The sequence below is a fragment of the Ylistrum balloti genome, unplaced genomic scaffold (genome assembly GCF_031769215.1).
Source record: "Ylistrum balloti isolate Yb309-2 unplaced genomic scaffold, AGI_CSIRO_Ybal_v1 Utg369820, whole genome shotgun sequence".
NCBI lineage: Eukaryota > Metazoa > Mollusca > Bivalvia > Pectinida > Pectinidae > Ylistrum > Ylistrum balloti.
The window spans coordinates 107144-119469 of record NW_026781988.1 but is presented as its reverse complement, the minus strand read 5'-3'; the positions used below and the strand labels follow the sequence as shown (position 1 = coordinate 119469).

General features: G+C 36.0%; 1 protein-coding gene across 2 annotated transcripts in view; it reads right to left on the bottom strand.

Moving 5' to 3' along the window:
• LOC132545023 (S-adenosylhomocysteine hydrolase-like protein 1) overlaps positions 1-12326 on the bottom strand; it is a 79374-nt gene that overhangs the window by 10926 nt on the left and 56122 nt on the right. For both annotated transcript variants that reach the window (XM_060208689.1, XM_060208688.1), the window contains exons 6-9: positions 6659-6784; positions 3549-3725; positions 2899-2945; positions 631-694 (exon numbers count right to left, since the gene is read on the bottom strand). In XM_060208689.1, the coding sequence (XP_060064672.1) occupies positions 631-694; positions 2899-2945; positions 3549-3725; positions 6659-6784 (414 nt within the window). The remainder of the gene's footprint in view (positions 1-630; positions 695-2898; positions 2946-3548; positions 3726-6658; positions 6785-12326) is intronic.

Here is a 12326-nt window from a genome sequence, read left to right as displayed (position 1 = left end):
ATTCATGAAGTTCAAAAAAAAAAAAAAAAAGAAAATGTCCACAAGACATTATGTTCCTACTCTGATGACTTTGACCTGAAACACAAATCAAAGTCCCACAGGAAACGACAGGGCTCTCACACCCCATTTTGGGACTGGGGCCCAGGGCCCTTAGAATTGGGAAAAATAATGGTGTTTTCCTTAGAATTGGGAAAACTTGGGGTCTAAATTGGTAAAAAAAGACACTATTTTACATTGGGAATGGGGGCCGATATCTGGCATCTGAATGATGTCACAAGGGTGTTGATATTGATTTGGGACATTAAGAATTGGCATGGACACAGAGGACACTTAAAATGCTACATACAGAAAGGTGGGAGCATAATCACCAAAACAGACAAACCTAATGATAATAAGTTTTAGAATAAGGAATGACATCGCCGATAGATACCATTAGTTTTAGTCCTTAATTTATCTATCACTGAGATAATTATCAATATAAGGCAGGTTGTATGTGTCAATAACGTGTGTAATACCATCATATAGATTCATAGTGACCTTGTATTATCATTATTTCAGTCTTAACAGCCTGTCCACACATAAAAGGTCATTAGGGCCACCAACAGGTTAAACCCGATCTTGTATTCTCACCTCACCATATCCACAGACAACGACTTGCTTCCCTCCAAACATAACATCAGTTGTCCTCTTCAATCTGAAAAATCCAAAGAAAAAGAAAATTTTCTATTATCTGGAGTGACTACCATATTTTCCAGCATATATGCTGCACCGGTATATAAGCTGCAGGGCCAATTTTTACAGATTTTTTCTATTTGATCCACATATTGGCTGCAACGGAATATGAGACTTATGTGCTAACCGTTCATGTTGATCAAAATTTGTTGATGTAACAGACAACATCAGGCAATTTATCGAGATCGTCAGTGAAACATTTAATATAAGTCTAATCCTTTATTTTATTGATGTGTTTCAAAATAGCTATTGTCAAACTTGTTTGGCTTGGGAACCTTCAAAAATTGTCTTCACACAGAAACAGGATCTGACTTTGCCTACGGTTTACTTAACAATATGTACCAAATCTATCCCTACATTTCAAAATCCCTTGCAGAATTTCAGTTTTTATATCCATTCTAATATTCTGTTCAGTTGAGTCTGGTTATCTCCCTTTAGTTGATTTGACTCAGCTGAACATCTTAAAAGAAATTTGATTCTGCAATTAATCTCCCTTGAAAGAGATAAGAACGAACTGCTGATAGATATCAAAATCTATAAGATTTTCCTATCTTTATGACCAACTGATTTGAATTATCTCCCCATTGTTTAGAATCTATAAGTAATATCCTGCCGTAACATTGCTAATCTCATGAACTAAATTTGATTTTTTTTCTTTGAGCTCTATGTACTTCGATCTTTGATCATCTGTATCAATATAGTAGTCAAACAACCTCCCCTCCCTCCCCGCCATTCAGTTTTAACTTCCTTCTTTATTGCAACTGTTTTTTAACTCTTTACCTCACTCTCCATACCAAGCAAAGAATCTCCTTATCTACCTGGGTATCCATAAATAGCTTAATATCGTTTGCTTAGATATGTCTGACTGTTTGTATAATCTAAGCAAAGGCCATGAGAAATTACCCATAAAGACAATGTAAATCTTGATGGAAATTGAATGAAGTTCACCTGAGTCTCCTACACCAAGCAATGTAAAACTGATCATTTTTAATGTGATAGTTTCCATAGAAACATGGTGAATTACATAAATTTCCCCAAAAACTTCTCTTTTGTCTTTAATACATGTACTTGCTATTGTTTTGTATTTCCATTAAACCTGTTTTTGTGTGTTTTGTGTTTTTACTCAGCCTTGGTACTGTAGAACTACTAATGAAATATTGTTTGTCTGTTTTTTTTTCAATCTTGGTACCATAAATACACTAAGGAAACATGTTTTATCAACAGGAAACATGACAATAAAAAACAAATAAATAAACACCTATATCACACCCCATTACCACAACGTTGTTTGTGTTATGAACTTATAATCAAGAAATCATTTTTATTTAAATTCCTCAAGATATACAGCATCTTAACGCAACAAAATAATTATGTAATTGCTGGTAATGTAGATTAGAACACCATGGCCACAGGGAGATAGCATCTGGTACACAGATCTGTATCCTTCCTGTACCCTACAGTACCACCTTATCTGTTAGCTTTCCTCCAGACATGTACACCCACCTTACAGTGCAGTGATGTGTTACACAGAAACCTCCTTCTGTGTATTGCTGTCTGTACAGACCACAGAAACATTTCATCAGTACAAATGTGCATTGTATATATAGTTTTTTTTTATAACAGACTGGATTTTTGTTTTTCTTTAACTCATGCAATGGTTGTTAAATTACTTTGGAAAAAGATTTGTTCATTCAATTCAAAGAAAAAACTAATTTGAGGTATTCCAGGTAATTTGACAGAAATTCAAAAGAATGTCAGACAACTAACACAGCAAGAATTGAATTAACAAGTACATTTGTTTCTGTATATATACTACATGTCCTAATTTTTGGAGAGTCCCCTGTTTCACTTTAACAGTGGATGGAATAAATCTGCAAAAATTAAATGACCTCAAATAAAATCAAATGAGGATATCGTTGCCAGTTTTAGGATTTTTATGATTTTTATAATTTTTGTAATTAGGTTTGCTTCCATCTCTCGATAAAACCTCGAAAAAAAAAAAGAAAAAAAATGAGTTTTCAATCTCAAGATATTTGAGGAACAAATGCAAAACCTGCAATATACTGTACAACCTGTGCTCTTAGGCTTAATTTAGAATAAATGATACAGCAAAGGGAAGTAACTCTGTGTCTTTAAGTTGAATGACATTTGACATTTGACACTTACGCATCTAGGATGGATTCTCTGCAGCTGTAAAGATTGTCAAACTTGGTCTGCAATCAGAGAAGAATACTTAGCTTAATATCAAGCTATTTAAAGAAGTTGTAGAAACATACACTCAATAAATAGCCCACTCAGTGGTGATGCATGGCGTGTGCTGTGATTCAATTTCACTTGGATTAAACTCATGTTGTTTCCAGTGATAATGTGCTTAAATTTGATTGCGCCAAATTAGACAAGAATTAAACTGTAATTCACAGGAGTTGCATAAACCCAACATGACTGATAATCAGGAAGCAATTTACTTGTTCACTCTGCTGTTAATATGTAAGTTATATATTTATGTTATCTTGTGATAATATCGAAATATGTTTGGAATTTTCAGAAAGAAGTCAGTTCTGCAGACTTTTAGAAACCAGGAAAAAAGATTGTTTTGTGGTTTTATGAAGATCCAATATGGTGACCAAAATTTGTAGACATTACAATAAAACCTATATTATCTATTGAATGAGTAATCATCAGTAATGAGCAGTCAACATCTTCTGACAAGCATCAATTAAATATATCTGACATCAGATAAAGTACTCATTGACCCTGATAAACTGACCTTGGTGACTTGGGGACAGTAGCCATGGTGACAGAATCTATCAACTGACCTTGGTGACTGAGTCATTGACATTCATTGCGGGGACGGTCAATTTGCCAGACTTGGACAGCTGGTAGAGACGGTGGACACCGGTCACACTCTCCTCCACAATACCCTTGATCATGTTGAACATGGCCGGATAACGCTTCAGCATCAAGTGGGTTGCATCTCCACCATCATCCAGGATCTGAAGGTCAAAGTTCATATTGCTTTCAAGTTTAAAGGTCAAACATGTGTTGTTTGGCAACATCTTTACATCCCCTCCAAATTTTAGTGATTAGGGATTAATGAAAATATGTTAAATTAGTAAGAATGGGTTTCTCACTACTATGTTGCATAAACATCTCATAAGTATTATGTATAATAAAATGTGTGAATATCAAGAGAGAAATGGAGAGGGATAAGATTTACAGAACTTTAACATACATTTATGATAATTCAAACCTCATCTATTTTTAGATCAACAAAGCAAAGTTGTGCACAAATCTTCACCTCTAGAAAATGGTAGATGCTTTGGCTTAAATGGAGATATTGAATCAAGCCTTTTTTCTTCGATCACCAGATATCCATTTGGTTTATATTTCAAGCTTCAATATACATGCAGTAAGGATATGGCAAGCCCAATGTGGTTCTAGCTACTAACTCCAGAAACACATTGTGACAACTGACATCATAAAAGAGTCACCTTGACCCTCTTAATGGCAGCCATTGTGAGAAACAAATTCAGTAAAACATTTATAAAAACAACTTGTTTGATATCAAAAACTATTAAATGTAATACATCAATGCCCCTACTTCTGTGCAAACCAGAATCTGATCAGGTGTAGAAATTGATAATACAAAACTAGGAAGTAAACACATGAGTACTATCTGTGGAGAGTCTCCAGTATGGCAGTGATTCGTAACTGGGCGCACAGAGACAGGATGCATGGATGGACACCGATAAAATGGCAGGGACATAAAAACATTCCATGAATTAATGTAGACACTCATTATATCAAACAAACTGATCTACATCTATTGAATACAAAATTCTACATAAAATAGGTTATGTTACAGATTGGTTTGTGATAAGGCAATTTGGAATGAAAATATAATGATTATGAAAGCTAAATGTATCTGTGCTTGGCAACTCTACAACAAATTCAATTATAAGTTTTTAGAAAATTCAATTTTTTGTTATTTCTGTTGCAATGATAAGTTTTTACAAGTAGGCCCACATGTGTATCAGGATGTGACTGTCTTTAGAGAATTAGAAAATACTGGTAACAATTTAAGTCAGACTAACTCGTCAACTTTTACTTCCTCAAAGGTCAATTAATAGAACACACCTGAGTGTGTAAAAACCCTTCAAAGGATCTGCGCTTACACTGTCTGTCGTATAAATATTCTACTGACAAAGAAACCCTGTCATGAAAAATAGAATTAGAAAGTGACGAGTACACAGGGTGAAGTATTGATGTCACATGAACTCATAATACCTAGATGTAGAATTTTAGATGGATATTACTTGGTATCAGCTTCAGAACTTTCACATTAAAATCCACAGACTGTCCTGTCATAGCAGGTTTTAAGTCCCTTGGTAGTTATACAGGAAATAATCGTACATAAAAAAAAACCCAATCAAATCAGCTCCAACAATATTCACCTAGGGTTGCAATTACTAGGGACATTAGTGTCAGAATCTTGATTCCCCGTGGGACCTGTTCAAATAGAAAATTCTTTTGCTTGGGAACACAAAATTTACATTACATTATAATGTATGGCAAGAAATGTCACTGTAGCTGGCTTCCCAAAATACACCATTATGTTTCTAATTTTACAGGTTAACTTCCCTGAAGAGATATATCTCTTCGTATAGAGTGACCTCCTCTTGCAGAAAGAAGAATGATTTCCTCTTGGAGTTATTTCCCCTGATAGAATTGTTACCTACAGTAAACTGATCTGCTCCTGTAGAGTTATCTCCTCTTTCTGTAACTTTGTGTTTTTTCTCCAGCAATATCATTATATCCAACAGGAGGTGATCTATCCTGTTTTATTTAGAATTACCTCCCTTTTGTCCCTTATTCTCCTTTGTAGATTGGGGGCTGTATCCTCAAATTAAGAATTACCTCCCTTATGTCCCTTAATTTCCTTTATAGATTGACCTCCTTCATTACCATAACCTTAATTTGTTAATTGAGATATCCTACCTTTAGAATTATCTCCCTTAATTTCGCTGTGTATACTTATTCTCTGAGTAATCTATAAGCTCTTTCTATATAATATTGCCCTCCATTTGTTACAAATGAAACGTATAATACAAGAGTACTTTGTGATTTCTTATTTCATTACAAGTAAGCATATTTGTTTGAAGCTGTTGCCATGGAAACTTTAAAACCTAAACCTACAGGCTACGTTTGTACTCTGGTTAAACCTCAGATAATAGTAAGTAATCTATTGACTGTAAAAACAATTATCTTGACTTTCTCTAACATAGAAACTGTATGTACATGCCAAACATGACTGTGATCTGCTCAGCACATTATTGTCTGTATACTGCTGTGTTTACAGTGGCAGGCTGGTAACAGAGAGATCCGTTTGGAGAGAGATTGGAATTCCCAACTTGGTTGATTTTACGCATTCAGTGAATCTGTATCCCTGGAGATAGCATGATAAACGCAGGGGTGATAGAGCAATGAAATGGTGCTAATATGACAAAGTCACAAGCAGTAATCACAATATGGCTTACCGGGTCCAATTATCTGGGGATACTTTATACAGAAATATACATCAACCATTCAGAGGGTACAAAACACTTAAGAAAAGATTAATCCAAACAGGAAAGTGACATACTGATAATAATACCAATCTGCCAGAAAAAATATCTTGTAGGTGGGCCAGCCTATAAGGCACAGAATTTAACAGGGGAGATAATTCTGCAAAAGTCCGCTGTAATCAGTGAGATATTTGATAAAAAAATAACTATTTAAAAAATATAAAAGTATATCATTGTGGTTACCTTGACATATCTGTGACCTTAACATGTGCCTAAGTGACCCTGACCACAGTGATCTTGATTCATCCATCTGTGACACATACCGGCTCATCTGCGACCAGTTCATGCACCTGAATGCTTACCATATTTGGCTGCCATCCATCTGTGTTGATACACTTGTCAATACACCACCAGAAATCTTCCTCTGTCTCTCCCTTCCAGGCATATATAGGGAATCCTGCTTCAGCCAGGGCAGCAGCGACCTCATTCTGTAACATTCAAATCAAGGTCATGCAATGTCACACAGAAGTAATCTCATTCTATAATATATAAGTAGGTATATAAACAGCATGTCACACAGCAGTGACCTCAATCTACAACATACAAGGAGGTAACAGCATGTCACACAGCAGTGACCTCAATCTACAACATACAAGGAAGTAACAGCATGTCACACAGCAGTGACCTCAATCTACAACATACAAGGAGGTAACAGCATGTCACACAGCAGTGACCTCAATCTACAACATACAAGGAGGTAACAGCATGTCACACAGCAGTGACCTCAATCTACAACATACAAGGAAGTAACAGCATGTCACACAGCAGTGACCTCAATCTACAACATACAAGGATGTAACAGCATGTCACACAGCAGTGACCTCAATCTACATCACACAAGGAGGTAACATGATGTCACACAACAGTGACCTCAATCTACAACATACAAGGAGGTAACAGGATGTCACAGCAGTGACCTTTGACCTACAAACCTGACAGATGACCACCAAATCATATCTAGTATGGACCTGATAGTGTGACACTATGGTGTGAATATATAAGTAAATTGTCAAAAGGTTCATCAGGTTGTGTACACTAGCATTTAATTCAAAAGTGGTGAGAATATGAACTAAATCTTATCATGGACACATATACTTTGGCATGTGTGCACACATATACTCTGGCATGTGTGCACACATATACTCTGACAGGTGTGCACACATATACTTTGGCATGTGTGTACACATATACTCTGGCATGTGTGCACACATATACTTTGGCATGTGTGCACACATATACTTTGGCATGTGTGCACACATATACTCTGACAGGTGTGCACACATATACTTTGGCATGTGTGTACACATATACTCTGGCATGTGTGCACACATGCACAGATGCATGTACTATTGAACAGATAAAGTGATTACTCTCATTACCTCTTGATTAAGTGATAAATGAAAAATCTGTCGTATTTTTACTTTCTGAGGCTGTTCAAACAACTTTAATCAACAAACAAACAACTTCAAACGGAACAATAAAAGGCTTAATACCAGAGCCAATACATTAAAACGTAGAAGTGAATGTTATAAAATATTATTGATTTTCAGCTGGTCTATATAGAATATACCTGATAGAAATATAGGAAGGATGATCAAACAGCATTAATCATATCCAGTTCAGGAGATGCTGTTCCTGTTATACTAGGTTTAACGGACACAGAACAGCGAGATCTCAAGAGTTACAATGCTGATTCATAAATGACAGGTTCCTGTTCTGGCAATCAATTCTACCTAATCAACACCATTGATGGAACTGGACTGGCTCTCCCTGACCACCAAATCAGTACCAACCTCCCAACCAGCATCATTTTGTTTTATATCCACCATGACTAATTGGTAAGTGTAAATCATCATAGGCAAGCAATGTAGAATAGAAAGCACTCTCAGGGATGGACAATTCACCTCAACAGAAATAAAGAACCAGTAAACAAGAGAAGGTTAAATGTGAATCGGAGAAATACATCCGACCGTAGATAGAACTGCTCACCAAATTGATTCTTCTATTCTCAACATAGGAAAAGGTCACACCAACATACCAAGATCTATTCTTAACAGAAGAAAAGAAATCAAATTTGCCTTGAACTGAACCCAGTGTCTGCCAAGAATTCTGAGGAGTTTTGGGATCTTGTCACTAGATTCTGTCTCCAGAACTGGAGCTGACTTATAGAGGACGTATAATAACCCAAATATATTGTCACATAAAATAAACTGATAAATTTTCGGCTTGGCTTTACACCTTCTTTTTTCTGTTCCAGTAAAGAGATTGGCCAGGAATTGTCGTTTTGTGAGAACTATAGTGTTAAGCCTAACTGCTATTTATATCAACCTATTTATTCTGTCCTTATAAGGGATGACCAATATCACCATTCAAAGGAATCAAGGCAACCAGTCAATAACACAAGTATATCATCCATCGTCTTAGAATAGATGGATAAAACAAGAGGCCCAACTGGCCTGCATTGCTTACTGATATTCAATGTGCATCAAAACAGAATTTTTCTTCATCATAAGTACTTTAATATGTACACCAGTCACATTTAAAGTGGCAAATACAGTCAATTTTAACCAATATCCACAACAGACAGTGTCAAATACTCAACTCTAAAAAGTGACAGTTATGATCTGGATTATAGGTAAATGTCATCGTTTTTTTTCTCAAACTTTTTAAAGTTGAATTGACCAAGAAACACCTTTCCATCAAATATTCAGCTTCATGGACTTTTGGTTTACTAGAAGAAGTCTAGTACAGGTTTTGACTATTTGACCTTTGTGACCTTGAATATGGTTCAAGGTCATTTCTTTTTTTTCAATCAGGCTTCACTCCAATGATCTTGCTACCAGCTTCTGGGCCTTTTAGTTAGTCAGGAGAAGTTGTATAAAGGTTTTCACAAATTCAACTCATGTGATCTTGAATAAGGATGAAGGTCATTTCTTTTTAAATCTGACTTCAACCTAGGAGCCTATTAGCCAAATTTCATGCTTCTGTGCATTTTGGTAGAATATGGGTTAAGGTCTTTTTTAAAAATTGTTTTTCGTAAACTTTGTCGGCTTCATCATATTAGCTAAAATCAAAATCCTGCTTCTGTGTCTTTTTGTTGGTCAGAAGAAGTCACAAGCCAAGTAACATTCAGGCAAGTCCACAACAGAATGTCACAGACAGGACAAGTCCACAACAGAATGTCACAGACAGGACAAAATCATGACAGAATGTCACAGACAGGACAAAATCATGACAGAATGTCACAGACAGGACAAAATCATGACAGAATGTCACAGACAGGACAAAACCACAACAGAATGTCACAGACAGGACAAGTCCACAACAGAATGTCACAGACAGGACAAGTCCACAACAGAATGTCACAGACAGGACAAGTCCACAACAGAATGTCACAGACAGGACAAGTCCACAACAGAATGTCACAGACAGGACAAGTCCACAACAGAATGTCACAGACAGGACAAGTCCACAACAGAATGTCACAGACAGGACAAAACCATGACAGAATGTCACAGACAGGACAAGTCCACAACAGAATGTCACAGACAGGACAAAACCATGACAGAATGTCACAGACAGGACAAGTCCACAACAGAATGTCACAGACAGGACAAGTCCACAACAGAATGTCACAGACAGGACAAGTTCACAACAGAATGTCACAGACAGGACAAAACCATGACAGAATGTCACAGACAGGACAAGTCCACAACAGAATGTCACAGACAGGACAAGTCCACAACAGATTGTCACAGACAGGACAAAACCACAACAGAATGTCACAGACAGGACAAGTTCACAACAGAATGTCACAAACAGGACAAGTCCACAACAGAATGTCACAGACAGGACAAAACCATGACAGAATGTCACAGACAGGACAAGTCCACAACAGAATGTCACAAACAGGACAAGTCCACAACAGAATGTCACAGACAGGACATGTCCACAACAGAATGTCACAGACAGGACAAAACCATGACAGAATGTCACAGACAGGACAAGTCCACAACAGAATGTCACAGACAGGACAAGTCCACAACAGAATGTCACAGACAGGACAAGTCCACAACAGAATGTCACAGACAGGACAAGTCCACAACAGAATGTCACAGACAGGACAAGTCCACAACAGAATGTCACAGACAGGACAAAACCACAACAGAATGTCACAGACAGGACAAGTCCAAAACAGGACCATGACAGAATGTCAAGAAAGTTGATGTCTTCTTGAAGAACACATATAACAGAGGCTGGAGACATTTGATGACTTTTCACAGGACATCAAGGTGTCAACCATACACTATTTTTAGATAATGTAATCAGTGACATTTTACAAACAGCTCCATCTGGTGTCTGTGGATTCAGAATAATTGGTTTCAATTTTTTGTGTAATTCCTAAAATTGGTACCACAAGACAGGTGGTCTTAATGTTAGAAACAGCATTATTGATTTACTAGCGGACAAACCTTGTAACTAATTAAATTTGGCATGCCTGCATTTTCTTCAAGTTGTCATATATGATTCCTGTCGGGAAATGTTAGTGATCACCATCGATCACTCTGTAACAGCTACCAGCACAGGAAGATGACTACTATTTATCAATTCATTAGCAAGCTTCCACTCCATCCCTTCCTAGGAAATTATTCAACACAGGAATATTGTATTGGTGGTAACTAATATCCAGCAAAAAACCATTTAGTGAAACTGTTCTGATTTTGGTGGTTTACAATCCTCCAATAATGTCCTGTAGTCGCAGTAAGCAAGTTTCCAAAACTCTCCATACAGATACAATAGTTAACAAAACACAATGGTTCTCATCATACCAAATAAGACACATACAACAAAATAACAATATACAGAAGTACCCTTGATACCGAACAAGACACACACAACAAAATAACAATATACAGAAGTACCCTTGATACCAAATAAGACACATACAACAAAATAACAATATACAGAAGTACCCTTGATACCAAATAAGACACATACAACAAAATAACAATATACAGAAGTACCCTTGATACCAAATAAGACACATACAACAAAATAACAATATACAGAAGTTCTCTTGATACAGAACAAGACACATACTACAAAATAACAATATACAGAAGTACCCTTGATACCAAATAAGACACATACAACAAAATAACAATATACAGAAGTACCCTTGATACCAAATAAGACACATACAACAAAATAACAATATACAGAAGTACCCTTGATACCAAATAAGACACATACAACAAAATAACAATATACAGAAGTACCCTTGATACCAAATAAGACACATACAACAAAATAACAATATACAGAAGTACCCTTGATACCAAATAAGACACATACAACAAAATAACAATATACAGAAGTACCCTTGATACCAAATAAGACACATACAACAAAATAACAATATACAGAAGTACCCTTGATACCAAATAAGACACATACAACAAAATAACAATATACAGAAGTACCCTTGATACCAAATAAGACACATACAACAAAATAACAATATACAGAAGTACCCTTGATACCAAATAAGACACATACAACAAAATAACAATATACAGAAGTACCCTTGATACCAAATAAGACACATACAACAAAATAACAATATACAGAAGTACCCTTGATACCAAATAAGACACATACAACAAAATAACAATATACAGAAGTTCTCTTGATACAGAACAAGACACATACTACAAAATAACAATATACAGAAGTACCCTTGATACCAAATAAGACACATACAACAAAATAACAATATACAGAAGTACCCTTGATACCAAATAAGACACATACAACAAAATAACAATATACAGAAGTACCCTTGATACCAAATAAGACATATACAACAAAATAACAATATACAGAAGTTCTCTTGATACAGAACAAGACACATACTACAAAATAACAATATACAGAAGTACCCTTGATACTGAACAAGACACACACAAC